Source organism: Schistocerca nitens, chromosome 4, assembly GCF_023898315.1.
Source record: "Schistocerca nitens isolate TAMUIC-IGC-003100 chromosome 4, iqSchNite1.1, whole genome shotgun sequence".
Lineage (NCBI taxonomy): Eukaryota > Metazoa > Arthropoda > Insecta > Orthoptera > Acrididae > Schistocerca > Schistocerca nitens.
Genome location: NC_064617.1, coordinates 755907473 through 755927381, shown reverse-complemented (window position 1 = coordinate 755927381; position 19909 = coordinate 755907473). Strand labels below are relative to the sequence as shown.

General features: G+C 43.6%; 1 protein-coding gene across 1 annotated transcript in view; it reads left to right on the top strand.

The window, feature by feature from the left end:
* LOC126253046 (high affinity cationic amino acid transporter 1-like) overlaps window positions 1-19909 on the top strand; it is a 177528-nt gene that overhangs the window by 22550 nt on the left and 135069 nt on the right. The window contains exon 3 of the mRNA XM_049954122.1: window positions 14761-14889. Coding sequence (XP_049810079.1) covers window positions 14761-14889 — 129 coding nt within the window. The remainder of the gene's footprint in view (window positions 1-14760; window positions 14890-19909) is intronic.

The window sequence follows — 19909 nt, the reverse complement described above, 5'->3', positions numbered from 1 at the left end:
CAGTTCTTAAAGAAAAAAAGGTATGTATGGAACAGACACTGTCATTGTTTCAACATACGGCCTAACTGTGATACACTTATTTCATTGGTGCATTGTTGTTGATCTAACCAATACAGGTTCCTCGTCTAAAACTCGGCCGTGAACTACCTGTCTTGAGACCAGAAATTGGGCCCTTATATGTCCTCACAATAATAGTCACTGAAACTACACATTGTTTGATGTTTAATTTACAGAAATCACAATTAAAATGTAACTCATTAAGTTAACTGAATACACTGAAAAATTGGTTCTTTTTAACAGTTTCCTCTACTACAAGGGTTAAGACATATTATTAGTTTAAATCATGAAACTAACAAATACAGTTACACAAAAAATGCTTTGACAAAACTGTTAATTACTTTGGAATTAATTGAGGGCTGACTTTGCTAACATGCTTTCGAATAGAGCCAAATAAATACTTAAAGAATGCTAGTGTTCCATCTTCCAAATGTTTATAATTATTATAGAATTTATATTTGTTTAGAAGTCAGCAGTAGAATTTAAGTTATGAAACAATCACTGATTTTGCCCTATAATGAAAGATACTAACTAGTAATAGTCAAAATAAATTAGAAAATCAATTACATACATAAAACTAAGCACAAAATTAGATCTGGTGTTATATTCTTTAAAACTGATGGCCAACCTTTCTCTTTTATGAAAATGCAGATTATACTCATGTATGTTAATGGCAATTAATTCAAAAATGAAAAAATGAATTTTAAGGAGGCAGATGGCAAAAAAGAGGGGAAGTAAAAATATCCTAGCTTGCTTTGTCACAACTTCAGTGCCAATATACTTACAAAACTGCAAACCTGAATGGAGTGACTACAAAAAGGAAGGTGTATCCAAGGGCATTGTGGATTTGAGATACTACTGAGAAGTGGCTCAAATTTTATACCAAAAAATAAACATAGGTAGATATCAAAGTGGATACTTGTCTGGCTACAAATAAGCCAATTTACTGATGTGTATGATGTGGCTGTGCAAGCCTGCATGGTTGAGTGAACAATATATCTGTCTTCTCAGGTATTAGCCATGTTGGGCCATTGAGATGCAGCACAGCATTGAATATGGCCATCCTGAACTCTTTGATTCCATATTCACATGAAAGTCAAGGGATTCTGACCAAAGTGAGCAGCAGTATTGTAAAATGATAAACCCCTGTCAAATTTCTGGATGTGCTGATAAATGTGCCGTCTAATGTAACGGTGTCACTATGTTTTCGAAACAGGAACAATGGAGTTGGATCAAGATTAAATGTGCCAGAGGTAATACAGCATGACAGTGTCATCAAGGTCTTTAAGAGGCATGTGGGGAATCAGCTTTGCCATACAGAACAGTGGCATGTTGAGTAAAAGCCTTCAATGAGGATCAGCAAACTGTGGCAGACATGCATCGGGCAGGTCGTCCTAGCATCTCTGAAGAAGACGTGCATGCTGTCGCCGTGTTAGTGGACAGTGATCAACGCCATATGATTTGTGAGCTCACCCACAAAACTGGATTAGTGCATATGACTGTGCTTTACATCCTGAAGGAACACCTGGACATGCGAAAAATTGTATCATGATGGGTTCCGCATGACTTGACAGAAATGCAGAGATGGGTGCATTACGATGCTGCTCAGAGGAACTTGGAGCACTATGAGCATGAAGGAGAGGCTTTCTTACACTTTATCATAACACTGGATGAGACATGGGCCACATCATATGAGGCAAAACTGAAATTCCAGTCCAACGAATGGCATCATTATGGGTCACCGCGGAAGTCGAAAGTGCACCAGAACCCTAGTACGGTGAAAGTTATGGTGAATCTTGTGTATGGCTGTGATGGTGTTATCCTAACACATTATGTTCCTCCATGGCAGACATTCAATGTACAGTATTATCGTTCATTTTTGGAGCATCATCTGTGACCAGCTTTGTGAAAGAAGTGGTGACACTTTCTGCACAACCCACCCATCATTTTGCATGACAATGCGTGGGCACATACAGTGCAATCTGTGGCTGCTCTGTTCTCTCAGTGGGACTGGAAAGTATTATACCATCCACCATACTCCCTGGACTTACGTCCTTGTGACTTTGATTTGATTCCGAAGATGAAGGAACCACTTTGTGGCATTCGCTTCAGAACTGTTCCAGAGATTTGACAGGCAGTAGGCCACTCAGTTCGCACCATCAACAGAAAAGGCTCTGCTAATAGTATACTACGCCTTCCACAATGCTGGCAATGGGCTCTGCACAACGCTGGTGACTACTTTGAAGGTCAGTTACAGGAACAAACATACAACTCATTTGTATAGATTGTGAATAAATAGTTGCTAATAGTTACGTTCCAAACCTCATAGTACACTTCATGCATTCATGATGTTGAAATTTTAATGGGTCAGTAGAGTAAAACATTGGATAAAATTATGTCTGTTTGCAATATCTGCTTTCACTTGTCTGGAGCAGCCCTTTAATTTGAGAACAACGAGAAAGATCTCAAGAGAAGTGACAAATGTCAGGCAGAAATTAAGAAAGTGCTTGGTGTCAACCAGCAGCAAGTCTTCATAGCTCAAGAATGAATGAAGTATAGAACTCAGTTTGGTGACAACATGGTCATATAATCAAAAGATTGTTGGTGCTGTGGTACACAGTGTCATGTTCGAAGTGTGGGTTTTACTTGAGATTGAACAACACGGTATCATAACTACAGATTAGCTGGTTGGCTGTAGTGAGAGGGAGCTTTGACCTAGCTAATAAGTTACAATTTCTGGTAAGAAGGTAGAAAAAGACTAGGAGATAATGGAAGTATTCTCCAGAAACATTTAACTATCTGAAGTTTATTCAAAATATACAGAATGAATTCGTAACTCTTCTGGCTGACGTGTTTCCAATGAGCAGCCAAGTCTGATACAGAGACAGCATAAGACAACTGCCATTCTATCTACTCTTTGAATGCAACCCACAAGACTAACTCAGACTCCCACAGCTGCTGCCTATCTGATCATCAGCTCCGGATGCTAACTCCACAACTCTCCTTGCAGCACCTCGTGTCAGACCTCCACCTGCTTACTTACTGCCCACACTCCTCACTCCTAGACTGCCTCTCTCAGAGCGTCCTGCTGCCAAGTTTTGTATCCTCTTCCCCTTTGACCCCACTGTCTATTGCCATGACATAATGCTGAGGGTTACTTGCCTCCTTATTGGCTGTTGTTGTTCATTATTCTTCAGTGGTTCTTCAGAGGCTAGATGGAGGGGTAGAGATGCCTCTCTTAATATGGTCACACACTGTGTCCTAAGCCCAGTATTGGCTTCTCACTATGTAGTGCTGTCCCCACCAGAAGGCCCTCTCTCTTTCTCCCTCTTGTCCCATGCCCTCTCTTTCTCTAACCAGAAGTGGTCTTTGCTTATTAACTTTAATTCCAAGTCTTATCTTGGACCCTGTTGTCAAACCTACACAAGAGCCATCTTTGTGTCTTTATGGCTTATAGTTCTTAGCTCATTATCAAGCACAGCTGCCCATCTGCCTGGCACTGGCCACCCAGACTGCTTCCAGGTATGTGGGTCATCTTGCCACACCTAAAACATTACTGTTGTCTTTTTTACAGCTTCCCCTTTTTGTTGTTAAAATGCTTTAACAGTTCCCCGTTTGTTACGATTAATGCAACTCAGACTTTGTGTTACTCCTGGATATAACAACAGTGAACCTTAATATGACAGTAGCTATGAAAGGTTCACATCTAAAGGACGACACATCAGAGGAGGAATATCAAATGTTCTGTTTGAAGAATGTCACCACAACTGAGAACATCATCACTTGTTTCCACCATACTGAAGCCATAAACCAGGAAAGGTTGCAGTGAAAGAGATTTAACAGTCTTTTGAATGCCATACTCATAGAAATCATAGAACACCATTAGGAACTTGCATTGCTAATACAGCATTTATTATAAGAAAATAGACGAGTTAACAGCTTAGGTTAATGTTAAATCCAGATGACTTCCAGTAGCAGCATTGAATATTGAACCCAGTCAGGAGGAGCTAGCATCACTAATTCAAGAAAAGGTTCATCATTTGTTGGAATGACTCTGTAAAAGGTGGACTGACACTGAGGAATAGAGTTGGAAACCATGACTTATGTTGCAACTGTCAGACAATATCAAAGCTTCTCAATGACATGGATACAGCCTGCTCCCTCACTAATTTGATTGCTGTGAAGAGAAACTGACATTTGGAGAACAGAGGAAAATGTGCTAGCATGTTTCTCATGTGGCTGCTGTAGTTACATGGCATGCTGCTATAAAGCTGCAGCCCCCCAGGGGATCCACAACTCTTTTGTGGATACGTGCGTAGCGAGCACGGGACCCCGAGCTGATGTGGCCTTCCTTCCTTTCCGGGCTGCATACCTTCCCTTTCCGCATCCTTCCCCGTCCCCCATCTTCGCCCCCCCCCCCCTCACCTCTGGCTCTTTCCTTCCTTTTCTCCCCCTCTGGGGGAATGGTTTGTGCCTACGTCCGGAGACGGACGCTTGTAAATGTACCACATTCTTCGCCTTCCTTACTTGTAAGTCTTCGTTCTTCCTTTGTCCTTCTCTTTTCCTTACCTATTCTCTCTACCCTTTTCTCCGCTGCGGCGTTTGAGACCTCTTTTTTCCTTTCCCTTTCCCTTTCTCTTTCTTCCTCCCTGTGCGTGTCTGAAGGCCGACCCACGCACTTCCATGCGTAGCCGGTGACGGGGTAACGCGTAATTCCCCGCCCCGGGTAGACAGGTAGGACACGTACGTACCCCCTGGTAACGGCCAGGCCCAGGGAGGGGTGATTACCCGAGCTGATACCTTCCGAAAGTGCCGATTGGTCCCTCCGTCCGTTTGTCGGGAGGTGTGACCTGAGGTGTGAACAATCACCTAAGGCGGGAGTGCCCTCAGAGAGGGCCCCCACAAGGGAGGAGCGCGCCATCGGAGACGCCGGTAATCATGGGGGATTCTTCCGCAATGGTTTCCTCACCTTCCACTATGTCTGCTCACAAACGTAAGTTCACTGAGTCTCAACCACAGTCAGTTCTTCCATCATTGCCACAGTTCCTTGTTGTTTCTCGGTCTGACGAAGGTCACGACTTCTCCACAGTCAACCCTTTCATTATTCAGAAAGGTGTCGACGCAATTGCTGGTCCTGTAAAGTCTTGTTCCAGATTACGGAATGGCACCCTGTTGTTAGAAACACACAGTGCCCTCCAGGCACAAAAATTGCTGCGTACCTCACTACTACACACTTTCCCTGTCCGGGTGGAACCGCACCGTACCTTAAATTCCTCGCGTGGAGTAGTTTATACACGCTCCCTCGATGGACTGTCTGACGAAGAAATTCAGCACTACCTGTCAGACCAGGGCGTAACGGCTGTTCATAGGGTTATGAAAAAGGTTGACACGAAGATCATTCCAACCCGCACTGTCTTTTTGACATTTGACAAAGTGCAACTCCCATCGAAAATCAAAGCAGGCTATGAGATAATTTCCGTTCGTCCTTACGTCCCAAACCCTACGCGTTGCTATCGGTGCCAGCGATTCAATCACACCAGCCAGTCCTGTTCTAATCCGGCCAAATGTGTTACGTGTGGCAGGGATGCCCATGAGGGTGCTTGTCCACCTCCATCCCCTCGCTGCATCAACTGTATGGGTGACCACGCTGCTTCCTCTAGAGATTGCCCAGTTTTTAAGGACGAAAAGCTCATCCAGGAAATAAGAGTGAAGGAAAAGGTGTCGACCTTTGCTGCTCGGAAATTATTCGCCAGTCGACAGCCCACCGTGCCTCAGACAGGCAAATACAGCACTGTCCTTGCTTCTCCTCGGCCAACAAAGGAGGCGGCCACGCAGACTTGCGACCTCACCTTTAGTGCCACGGTCGTCCGATCGGCCAGCGCAAAGATCGCCCGTTCAACTTCACCACTTTCGCCTGCCCACTCTTTGGCTCACCTTCGTCGGGTTCTGCTAAATCTCGAGCCCAAAAGTCAGACAGCAAGTCTTCGAAGAAAGAGCATACTCGTGAAGAGTTTTTACGTACGGCAACTTCACCAACATCGGTTCCTCCTTCCTCTAAACTTCATACTTCCAAGAAGGCTACAAAGAAACCCAGTTCCTCTCCTTCTCCGCCAAGGCGTGTCCCATCCACAGCGCCACCTGGCGGAAATCGCCCGCGGCCGTCTTCTGTGTCGCCGAGGCGCACTGCTGGTGGCTGGTCAACCGGCCGATCGCTGGTGGCAGGAGCTGCTCCTGACCAACCTATGGATCAGGATCTTCTGCCTTCGGCTGAATGCCATTCCATGCTGTCGGTTGCAAGCTCTGAGCAGTCGTTGAGTTGACAGCACCCTTGGTCACATTCCTCCATTTTCTGTTCACCCTATGTCCATTATCCACTGGAATATCCGCAGCATTCGAGCCAATCGGGATGAATTGTTGATCCTCTTACGATCCTACTCGCCGGTCATCTTCTGTCTTCAGGAAACAAAGCTGCGTCCTAATGACCGCTTTGTTCTCCCTCATTTTCAGTCCGTCCGATATGACCTCCCCTCTGTGGAAGGCACTCCAGCCCACGGAGGACTCATGATTCTTCTCCATGATACTCTCCATTATCATCCAATCCCCTTAGACAGTTCCTTCCAAGCTGTCGCCGTCCGTCTTTCCCTTTCTGGATACACGTTCTCTCTTTGTACTGTATACATTCCATCATCCACACCGATGGCACGAGCTGATCTCCTTCATCTTCTTGGTCAGCTTCCACCCCCCTATTTGCTGGTTGGGGACTTCAATGCCCACCACCCGCTTTGGGGATCTCCACATCCTTGTCCACGTGGCTCCCTATTGCTAGACGTCTTCCACCAAGCGGATCTAGTTTTCCTCAACACTGGGGTCCCCACGTTTTTGTCTGCCTCCACGACAAATTTATCTCATTTGGACCTTGCGATCGGTACTGTTCCACTTGCTCGGCGCTTCGAATGGTTCGCCCTTGATGATACACACTCGAGTGACCACTTTCCATGTGTCCTTAGGCTGCAGCCTCAACTGCCATATATGCGCCCGCGACGCTGGAAGTTTGCCCAAGCCGATTGGACACTTTTTTCGTCTCTAGCGACATTCGATGACCGTAGCTTTCCCAGCGTCGACGATGAGGTCACACATTTTACCGACGTTATTCTTATAGCTGCGGAACGTTCAATACCACGCACCTCCGAATTGCCCCGGCGCCCCCCAGTTCCTTGGTGGACCGAGGCATGCCGTGATGCAATCCGTGAGCGGCGACGTGCTCTTCGCATTTTCCGTCACCATCCTACTTTGGCAAACTGTATCCGCTATAAGCAACTCCGTGCGCGATGCCGTCGCGTCATCCGCGATAGCAAGAAGGCAAGCTGGCAATTCTTTATTAGCTCATTTAACACCTTCACTCCCTCCTCGGAAGTTTGGAGTCGGCTTCGACGGTTCTCAGGCGCGCCTAGTTTCTCCCCGGTCTCTGGGCTCACTGTCGCGCATGATACCTTAGTGGACCCCGTCGCAATTTCTAACTCATTGGGTCAGCACTTTGCTGAGATTTCGAGCTCTTCACATTACCCGCCAGCATTTCTCCCGAAGAAACGTGCAGCGGAAGTGCGACCTCTTGCTTTCTCCTCTCAAAATCGCGAAAGCTACAATACCGTTTTCTCCATGCGGGAACTCCAACATGCCCTCTCTTCTTCTCGCTCCTCCGCCCCTGGATCGGATGGTATCCATGTCCAAATGTTGCTGCATTTATCAACCCATAGTCTGCGTTACCTCCTTCGCCTTTATAATCGAATTTGGACCAACAGTACCTTTTCCAGACGATGGCGGGAAGCTATCGTCGTTCCCATTCCAAAACCTGGAAAGGACAAACATCTCCCCTCTAGCTATCGCCCCATTTCTCTCACGAGTAGTGTCTGTAAGGTTTTGGAGCGTATGGTGAATTACCGTTTAGCTTGGTGGCTGGAATCACGCAGTCTTTTAACACCTGCCCAATGCGGATTCCGAAAGCATCGCTCTGCAGTTGACCATCTTGTTGCTCTCTCCACTTATATCATGAACAATTTTCTCCGGAAACGCCAAACGGTAGCAATATTTTTTGATCTGGAGAGAGCATACGATACCTGTTGGAGGACAGGCATCCTCCGCACACTGTTCTCTTGGGGCTTTCGAGGCCGGCTGCCCCTTTTTCTTCGCGAATTTATGGCAGAGCGAACATTTAGGGTGCGGGTGAACACTACTCTCTCCCGTACTTTCTCTCAAGAAAACGGGGTACCCCAGGGCTCCGTGCTGAGTGTTGTACTGTTTGCCATCGCTATAAATCCAATTATGGATTGTCTCCTTCCTGACGTCTCGGGCTCCCTCTTTGTGGACGATTTTGCGATCTACTACAGCTCTCAACGGACCAACCTTCTTGAACGCCGTCTTCAAGGATGTCTCGATCGCCTCCACTCTTGGAGCCTCGAAACCGGCTTCCGTTTTTCTCCCAGTAAGACCGTTTGTATTAATTTTTGGCGACGTAAGGAGTTTCTTCCGCCCTCCTTACATCTAGGTCCTGTCAACCTTCCGTTTTCAGACGTCACTAAATTCTTGGGTCTTATGTTTGACAGAAAACTGTGCTGGTCCTCCCACGTTTCCTATCTTTCGGCTCGCTGTCTGCGAACGCTCAACACCCTCCGTGTCCTGAATGGTACCTCCTGGGGAGCGGACAGAGTGGTCCTTCTCCGCCTCTATCGCGCCTTAGTGCGCTCGAAATTGGACTATGGAAGCATAGTCTACTCCTCTGCTCGGCCGTCTATTCTTCGGCGTCTCGACTCTATCCACCACCGTGGATTACGTTTAGCGTCTGGAGCTTTTTACACTAGCCCTGTGGAAAGCCTTTATGCTGAGACTGCTGAACCTCCGCTGTCCAATCGGCGAGCGGTCCTTCTGAGCCGTTATGCTAGCCATCTGTCTTCCATGCCTGCTAATCCAGCCCATGACCCTTTTTTCGACGCCTCCTTTGATGTAGGGTATGCAGGCCGCTCCTCCTCCCTACTACCCCCGGGAGTCCGCTTCCGTCAACTGCTCCATTCTCTTTCCTTCCACTTTCCTAAAACCTTCTTGACAACTTGGGGTACAGCACCGCCTTGGCTCCGTCCCCGGATCTGTCTGCTCCGTGATCTTTGTCAATTTCCCAAGGAAGGTACACCTTCACTTGTTTATCGTCGGGCATTTGCTGCTCTATGTGCACAAATGACGGACGCCACCTTTATTTACACCGACGGCTCGAAAACATCGTTGGGTGTAGGGAGTGCCTATATTGTTGGCGACGCCCCAAATCACTTTCGGCTTCCCGACCAGTGTTCGGTTTATACTGCGGAGCTTTTCGCTGTTCTCCAGGCTGTCCACTACATCCGCCGCCATCGGTGTATACAGTACGTAATCTGCTCGGATTCTCTCAGCTCTCTCCTCAGTCTCCAAGCTCTTTATCCTGTGCACCCTCTGGTCCACCGGATTCAGGACTGTCTGCACTCGCTCCACCTGGGGGGCGTCTCGGTGGCGTTCCTCTGGCTCCCGGGACACGCTGGTATCTGTGGGAATGAGGCGGCCGATATAGCGGCCAAGGCTGCAGTCTCTCTTCCTCGGCCAGCTATTCAGTCGCTTCCCTTCACCGATCTACAGAGCGGTTTATGTCGCAAAGTTGCTCATTTATGGCTTGAACATTGGTCAACACTTCCCCGAAATAAATTGCGGGAAGTGAAAGCCCTTCCTTGCGCTTGGACCTCTTCCTCCCGAATGCGTCGTCGGGAGGAGGTGATTTTAGCTAGACTCCGGATAGGGCACTGTCTTTTTAGCCATCGACATCTTTTAAGCGGCGATCCTCCCCCACTCTGTCCCCACTGCTCTCAGCTGTGGACGGTAAGACACCTTTAAATTGAATGCCCCTATTTTAATCCGTTACGCTCCCGTCTCCAGCTATCGCCTGATCTATCGTCGATTTTAGCAGATGACACGCGCTCAGCCGACCGCATTCTCCAGTTTATTAGTGACAGTGAAATGACGTCAGTCAGTCAGTCAGTTGAAGTTTTATCGGGGACCATCAACCCCTCTCTGTAGTGGACTTTTAAGTCTTGTTTCTGCTTTTAGTGTCTCCAATTATTTGAGTTTCGTTCCCATTTTTGCTGTTTTCCATTTTCAGTTTTTATTATTTCCTCAGTCACGGACCGGGCGCTAATGACCATAGCAGTTTTGCGCCCTAAAACCACAAACAAAAAAAAAAAAAAAATATAAAGCTGCAGCTCAGTGCCTCTTATGAGTCATTCTACTCTACCATTATTGACTACTACGCTGCAAAATGTCAAACATCACAGCAATTGTTTTCACACCAGGCAAATGCAGGTAAATACAGCTGATCTTTGGAATGATGTTCATTGCTGTACCCTGCTCAAGGTTGCTCTCCAATGCAACACTGTCATTCATCACCAGCATACAGATGTTCCAACTTCTTGCACAGTAGCCAAAATCAGGAAAACTCAATACGATAACCATCTACATAGGTGAGACAGTCGCATTTGATGTTGGGAAATAACACCACCACCACCACCACCACCACCACCACCATCGACCAGCCAGTCAAGGCATTAGTCAGCTCTAGGATATCATTATCTGTGATACTGGATAATTACTGTTTCCAGCTCAAAAAGACTATGTTCTGAGATTCAAAGACCATTGTGAGGAAGGCTGCAAATGAAAAATATGTCCAGCCAGTGGCAACCTGTGTTCTGAGAATAATTGTTAGTTGCAGAAAACAGCCCTTCAGGTTTATCATTTTACCAGAATGCAGTCATAATGCTTTCCTTGGCTAGGGCTTGTTAAAGGCATCACAAGTATTCATGACTGGAATATTGGAGCTTCAGTTTGACAAAATTGCTTCTATAAGTTCATGCAACAATAATGGCTCTTAGTGGTTGTCTACCATTGAAGAAACACACAATCCACCTTCATTAATGAAATAAGTCCTAGTCATGTCAGTGACAATTTTAAACATCAAAAAGTCTCATGGGAAGCTCTGGGTCACCAACTGCCATAAACAGCTGCAAGAATCTATACAGTGGGACAGCCAAATCAGTACAAGGAGATCAGCTCAGTATCTCCAATGCAGAATCACAATATGCTGCCATTATTGACTACCTACCAAAGGATTCTACTACCCAGCTATCAGTAGGTCCAGCTTCATTAAGGAATGATGCTGACACACATTGGCCATTCTGTATAAAGTTCCAAGTGTAGAGTGGAGCCAAGGCATAACAGACGACCCAACGTGAAACATCATATCAAGAATGGGGATCATTCCTCCATCAGTCAGTGCTCATATAGGGTACCTAAAGTTAAAGAATGCACATTTCAAAAAGAAATGGAGAAGATGCTGTGCGGCAATATCACTCAACTATCAGAGCATCCTTGCCTCTCCCTGCAGTTCTTGTGAAGAAGAAATATGGTCAAACAGGATGCATATCCACTGCCATGAATTCATGACATCTCGAAATGTGAGAAGGGAGCGAAGTATTTCTCATCTATGGTGATACAGACCAGACTGGCTAGTGGCAAATAGAGGGATATGAGGCTGACTGTAAAAGACTGCTTTCATAACACATGATGGTCTCTAAGATTTCAATGTTATGCCATTTGGTGTGTACTAAGCTTCAGCCACATTTAGTGCATGATTCACAAACTGCTTCGACATATTATATGGATAATGTGTACTTTCTGCGTGTATGACATTTTGTCTTTAAAAATTAACAACTGTGCTGAAGTGTGTCCTTGATGCAGATTGTCATTTTAATCTGAGAGAGTGCCCTTTTGTCTTTCAAGAAATAAGAATCCTGGGACAGCTAATTAATTGAAATGTAGTCTGTCTTGGTCCAGAAACAATAAGAGCCATAACAGGTTTTCAAACTCCTCAGTACAATCCTTGGAATGTGCTCCTATTAGAGATATTTCATGAATGATTTCATTGACAAGGCACAATTACCACAAGACTGTTGTAAGTAGATGTCAAATTTTCTTTGAGTGAGGACTGCATCCCTAAGGAGGCTCTGACATCTTCACCAAAATGGCAGTTTTGACAAGAATGCTGATATGGGACTACACACTAATGCTAAGTGTTGTGGGATAGGTGCAGTTGTAGTCCATATAAAAGAAGGCACTGAAAGAGTGATTTATGATACCTCTAGAGCACTGGTAGTCTCAAAATCTGAGTGGAATTACTAAAGTACTGAAAAAAGAACATCTTGCAATTATTTGGCCAATCATTATGTCATGACCACCATTTTTATGTTGGTTGACAGCCCTAAGGGAATCCTTAGGATGATTGTCAAAATATGACATCACTGTAGCATACAAAAATGTACACAGACACTAGGGTGCCAATAGGATTCTGTGAGATCTGTTGATGGTACATAACCCTGCTGGTTATATTCCAGTCATCTCTGCACTAACAAATACTGGAGCTGGCTGAAAGAAAGATCTGTGATACCCTACAACCATACAGAAGGGAGTTGTTAAAGGAGAATTCAATCACTGGCCATATCTCTACTGATTACCAGTCATTATGTAAGCCACTGTAGGGAATACCATTGACAAACTTGAGCTAACTTCTCTGGCTGAAAAGAGGGTGACAACAGAATACTGTAGGTGGTACTTATTCACTGCACAATTACTTAATATTTAGATATCAGGATGATGCACACACATAACCTGTCATGGAGAACATCATCCACTGTCCTACCTCTGTCAGCAAGGGCATCCTCGATCATGGACTCATCTTCCTACTCTAGTTTTTCCTACAAATCTTTTCCTATGTCTACATCTATATCTACATCTACATGATTACTCTGTAATTCACAATTAAGTGCCTAGCAGAGAGTTCATCAAACCACCTTCAAGTTATTTCTCTACTGTTCCACTTCAGAACAGTGTGCAAGGGAAAAAACACTTAGCTCTGATTTCTCTTATTTTATTATGATGATAATTTCTTTCTATGTTGCGGTGGGGGGGGGGGGGTAAATGAAATAGTTTTGAATTTTGGTTGAACGGATATTTTTATTTTGCTTCACCAATTCCAGCAAATTAATTTGTCATCTTCAGAAACCTATAAAATTTAGATATTAGTCATTGGTCATACATTTATGTAATGTATAAGAAGTGTATACAGGAACTTACTTAGTATTGGTTTAGATGATATCATTATCTTCTTCACAGAAGCATAATGCCTTGATATGTACAAAAATGTACATTTTCTGAAGAAGATATTGACATCTGATAAACCAACACTAAGTAAGTTTCTGTAATACACTTCTTATACATTACATAAATATATGATAAGGTCTAGTGATATCTAATATCGTTAATTTTGTTGGCTTCTGAAGGTGACAAATTAATTCGTTGACACTGGTAAAATGAAATGAAAATATCTGTGCAAAGACAACTGAATTTTATTCTGAAATATATATACTACAGACAAAAAACAAACTTCCTTTTTTTTTATTCGATTGCCACTTTGTTGCATAATAGTTGACTAGACAATATTTTGTCAGACCAGTGTAAGCTATAAAATGTTTTGGTTTTCATCAGTAGTTATTGTTTCTGGAGTTTGACACAGTTATTTTCATTTGTTGTATTGTCTAAGTGAGTGTGAATTGAATTGAATTGAATTTCATATTAATGTTGAAATTAGTATTTAATTAATGCTGAATGAGATTGTGAATTATACTGCATAATAGGGCAATGAGTCACATACGCTGTATGATATGCTTAATGTGAATTAGCTAGTTTATGGATTATAGAAGCAAATTATTTACTTCACTCCTTAAGAGAAATAAAAAATAAGATTAGTTTCAGTTTATTTACTTGTTGGAAAATTCTTAGTTTGGAAACTGATTAAAGTAAATTTAGAAATGGGGATTGGCCAAGGAGGGGATATTACTGGGTTGTATCTGAAGAGCTATGAAGCTGAGTGGCTAATATATGTTCCAGCCAATCAGAATAGAGAATGCTGCATGTTCTGAAGGAGAGGGAAACTTCTGCATGATCATTTCAAGGAGCCAGTACACATCACTGAAGGTTCTTCTTCATTATAAGAACTGCGAACAGAATTAAGTTTCTCATAGCACATTTCAGTAGTTGGTTAGTACTAATGATACAAATACTAATATTAATGATGTATTTATTTCTTTAATATATTTTGTACTGAGTTCTGGTTTTCCCAGGATGATGATTGAATTAGTGTTAGGCATTTTTAATTTTACATTGTGAGAAGCAGTTAATATTATTCTCTTCATTTACAGACAATCTTTGTCACCCAGTATCAATTGCAAAATGCTGATTCCCCCCCCGCCCCAGGATTTCTCTGACTACATTACATGGCTGTATTTTAATGATTCACCATGCTCATTCACCTTACTATTCCCATGAAAAGCTATCAGTTTCACAGCCACTGCTGTGGAGCGCCACATTACTGAGAAAAGCTGTACTACCTCTCCTAAGATCCATGTTTGTCTTAATCGTCATTATTATCAAAATTATCATTTATATTAATTTTACTCTTAATGGTTTTATTAAAACTGATACATGGATCACACATGGACATACAGTCCATTTTTCTCAGTTAATTAAGTAAATGAACTAATTCACATCAGTTTGATGACAAAATTCAAATGTTGTTTCTTTCAGGTTTGTGTTATTCCGAGTTTGCAGCTCGAGTGCCTCGTGCTGGGTCTGCTTACATTTACAGTTATGTTACTGTTGGTGAATTTATAGCCTTTCTCATAGGATGGAATCTCATTCTGGAATATGTTATCGGTAAGAATGCATCTCTGACTTCAAAGAATATGTTACTAAAATTGTAACAATATCTCATGACAGTGATTTCCAACTCAATACTGTAAGGAATGGTGCAACACCTGACATCCTCAGCTGCTGTTTTCTGCCATCCATAGTGACACATGGTCAATTTTAATTTTATATATTACCACAGAATGAAGTATTTTGATCTGTTATCCACTACATTTGCTCTGTCTTCAACATAACTGTGCCCAATGCCCCATTGCATCAACAGAATCATTATTTATACACACATTGTCCTCAGAATTTTGAAACAAAAATCCCAATCACTTTTAATGGTACTGGAAATCAAAAAAATTTGTTATCATCTATAAACTGAGAAACAAAGAAATCAACACTTCATTGTTATAGCAAGAAGGAACATAATGTATGGAACATGGTACTTTATATACACACACACACACACACACACACACACACACACACACACACACACAAAACCAACTTGCACACACGTTTGAGGTCTCAGACAACTGAAACCACACTGTGAACAGCATCACCAGTGTATGATGGGAGTGGCAACTGGGGGGAGGGGGGCGGGGGTAAGGAGGAGACTGGGGTGGGAAGGGATAATATGGTGGGGATGGCGGACAGTGAAGTGCTGCAGTTTAGACGGAGGGCAGGAGAGAAGGTGCGGGGGGGGGGGGGGGGGGGGGTTAAGTAGTGGAAAGGAGGGAAATAAAAAGAAATTAAAAGACTGGGTGTGGCAGTGAAATGATGGCTGTGTAGTGCTGGAATGGGAACAGGGAGGGGGATGGATGGGTGAGGACAGTGACTAAAGAAGTTTGAGGCCAGGAGGGTTGTGCCTGTCATGACAGCATCTCCGCTATATGGTGAGTAGCAACTATCCTTCTCTAATATTGTTACATTCCATCCTTGATTTCCATTGTTTGATTTTGACGTAAGATACAGGTTGCACTTGGCACTGAACCCATTGGCTGGACAACAGTAATACACAGTAAAGAATAGGCCAAGCACTCATTTGCAACTGCTTAAAAAAATGCTGTTTCCTTGGTGCCTCACCAAAGTGCACCAGGGGGCTGACCCGATGGCCTCTATAAGTGATACTGTGTACTGTATGGTGCATGTCATGACTGAAGGTACATCATTCCTCACTTCTTGGGGTTGGGAAAGCCCCATACACACATTCACGGAAAACACTAGGCACAGAAAAATGCATGGCACAGAAAAGAACACACATACCAAAAAAAGAGTACTGAGAAGCACTATTACTGCAAAAAAAAAAAACTAATCTCACAAGGCACTGAGATTACAAGTCACAGAAAACACCATTGACTGAACTGGTGTCTATTTCATGGCACAATGACGATGGTTGCTGTAGGCAGTGGCAAGTAGGGGTGGAAGTGATAAGGGGGTGGCTTGGCACACTGTCCCCCCACTCATGACAGGCCAAAAAGTAGGACTGGGGCTGGCATCTCCATAGTGATGTCCTTGTCAGGGTCAGCAATTGGTGCTGGAGGCTTCAGCGGGAGTATCGGAGTGATGACTCCACAGGACCCAGCAAAGGAGACAGCAGTGGCAGTGGGGGCTGCACTGGCAATGGCAACTAGGAATGGGGCAGAGGAAGGAACCCCAGTCAGCGATCTGACATGCAGCAACCCCCTCTGTACCATGAACTGGACCATTTGCAACACAGGAACAGGCATTGGCAGTGGCAGGGTTGGGGGAGGCAGTGGGCCCTCCGGAAAATGCCCTCCCATATGAATCTGCAGCTAGTCAAAGTAACAGGAAGTCCACCCATCAGGAGTGCAGACATCACACAGGCACTGGCCCCTGTGATGCTCAATGACAGCAGGCACCCATACCGGCTGATGTCATGAGCCCAAACATGCATACCCAGCCAGAACCGCCACAGAGCCAGTGATGCCAGCTGATGCAGCATCAGATGAGCAGGTGAAGGAGTGTGTGTTTCACCTCCCTCCCTCCCCCACCACCTACCTCCCTAACCCCCCTCCTCCCTAACCCCCCTCCTCCCTCACCCCTCCCTCCCTCCCCTCTCCCTCACAACACAGTTTCATTGGTGTGGTATACACCACTTATAACAAACACCGAACAACGCACTTCTCTGGGCGGCCCGCTACTTCCATCGCTGGCCATCTTCACACGCACGCTCCCTTACATGGCCGAGAAATACATCGCTGGCCGCACTTCTCCGGGCGGCTCGCAGCTACCATCGCTGGCTGCCTTCACGCGCGCGCGTTTGTCAGCACCCAGCAATTGGCTACGCCAGGAAACATTGTGATTGGTTTTCCCTGGAAAACAGCAACCCCAGCCGACAGCTCCATTAACTAGCAAGCCTTATATAAATCCGGCTGCCGCCACAAACGACAGTTCTCATCGGGAAGTGCAGTATGCCATGTTCCAGCTGCTTGTGGATGACTCGCCGCACCACTCGATGTTACCTGGCTGCTCGGCGGAAATCTTGCGACTTCACTTGGAGAGACTGAACTTCACTGGACTTGGGAATAATTACGGGACGTGCACCCCACCATGCACATTTGGAGATTGGTATAACCAAACTTTAATTATGCATTACTTCTGAGTGTGAGCCTGGGTAGACGCTTGGCTAACATAATTGTTAGAAAGTGATTTGTGATTTAATAAACCAGACTGAAGAGGTTATTGTTATTCCTGGTTATAACAATGGGGTATTCCCTTAACATTGTGCTGGACAGCCATCGTGTTGGAACAACATATCCACTCTGGTTTGAAGTGAAACATCTTCCAGTACTACTGACAAAATATGTAAAAAGTATCCGTACAATCAACATTACCAACTGTGAAGTATGGGCCAATCATCCAGGTATGTAACGCACTCCATGGCCATTGAAGCTCAACTTGCCTTAACGTGTGGTTATTCTTCACTGCCCAATAATGCATATTATGCCAATTCCTGCGACCATGATTCGTAAACATTACTTCATCAGAGAAAAGTACCTGTGAATGAAATTCATCACTCACTGCTACTCTTGTTGTTGTTGTTGTTGTTGTTGTTGTTGTATCCAATTGCAAATGTTCAAGCAGCTTTGAAAGTCAGCACCATGTAGGACATGATGCAACAACAGGTGATATGGGTGGTACTTGTGTTCATGTAATATGTGCAGAACACATCATGAAATTCCTGCACCTTGTGCAATTTGCCACAGACTAATGTGAAGATATGTAGCAGCTACTGCTGAAACATCCAGCACGGCATTTTCATTTGTCACAAAGTCACATGGTCGGTTTTTAATGTGTGTTGAACACTTCCAGTTGCAGTAAACAGTTGGAATATTGCAAAATGTAATTGCACAAGGAACATTCCTTTCAGGGAAAAGGTTTGCACACTATCTACAAGCTTCTCCTACCTTCCTGTTTGATGCAAAGTATGAAGCAATGTCATCTACCCTCTCTGCAATTGCCAACATTGTTGCACACATAGCAAGAGATGTTTTCAGTTAAAATGTTTGCAGTAAAGTGAACTGTTACTGCTTTGTGCTGCCGTTTCCTTGTCTGTCATTCACAGTATGGCCACAGTCACACACGACACAATGGAATTACATCTTTGCACCTACAGCAAAAGTCTGACCCTGTACTGTGACATGTTTGCCATCCAGGCATCACAGACAGTTATTTGAATGGTACAAAATGCATTACAGACAATGGTTAACATGTCACACATTTCCTTATCACTTTTCAAAGGTTTGTAACCCATAGTTATTTGTGCTGTTTTTTTTTCTTTTTTTTTTTTTTTTTAGAATCTGAATCTGCAGTTAAAGTTGAGGGTTCGTATTGAAGATTTCAAAGTTGACCCTACTCCCATACCCTGAGGGTGGCACGTGTGTGTGTGTGTGTGTGTGTGTGTGTGTGTGAGGGGGGGGGGGAGTGCCAATTTTAGAGCCATTGGATGACCCTTTTTGAAATAAACAACTTTCATCACAACATTTTTCTCATCTGATTCGTGTTGTCCCAGATATTACCACAAACAATTTTAATTGCCCAACCCCATGTAGAGATAAGTGTGCATGTCATTGAAAGTTATAACAACTATTTCAGTGATTTGAATACATCTAACTATACCTGTGATGGTTCATTATTGTTGATGACTGACAGACTGTTAAACAATGTGTTGATTGACTCCAGCATTGTCCCCAGACCCTATTTAAGGACTTACTTTGGAAGATTTTCAGAAAATATTAAAATACAGAACAATTGTATATTAAATAGTAGTATAAATACACAAATTATATGCAATACTTCTCCACTTTTAGCAATGAAGTTATTCAAAATAACTATCCATTGTGTATTATTTAAACAACATTAAAATAAGATTATATTACTGTGGGCAGAACTTCAGGTGCACACTTTTCTCCCTTTTCTAGTAAAGCCTATCAAGAGTGTTCTACAACCAAAAATCTGAAATGAATGACAGTATGACAGTATCATATGATATTAAGACAAAAAAAGGCAAGTAATTCAGAAAATTGTAAGGAAGGAAATAGGGAAGGAGAAATCAAATAGAAATAAATTCCAAATGGGAGACAAAGGAGTGTTAATTTGGCCTATTTCAAAAATGCATATTTCACCAGTATTGCAACAAAAAGAAAACATGTATAAAACAGTCTCGTTCACATGATCAAGTGGTGATCCATAGAATTCTTAAACTGCCTCTGTAAAATACTGATATTAAAAAAATAAATTGATAAAATAAGGCAAATGGCAAAAACCAACAGTTTTAAAGTTGAAGTCATAGATTTGTTACTCACAAAATTACTGGAAACATATGTTAATACCAAACATAAAGAGAGGAAATATATAAATGTGATGTATAGGGGCAACATATCAGACGAAGTAGGAAACACTGCTCTCATTTGGCCTTCACTGTTGACAATACTTCACAGAATAAACTAAAGCACACAATAAGCAAATGTGATAACAAATTTTTGAAATCTGGAGTTTATAAAGTAATAATGTTATA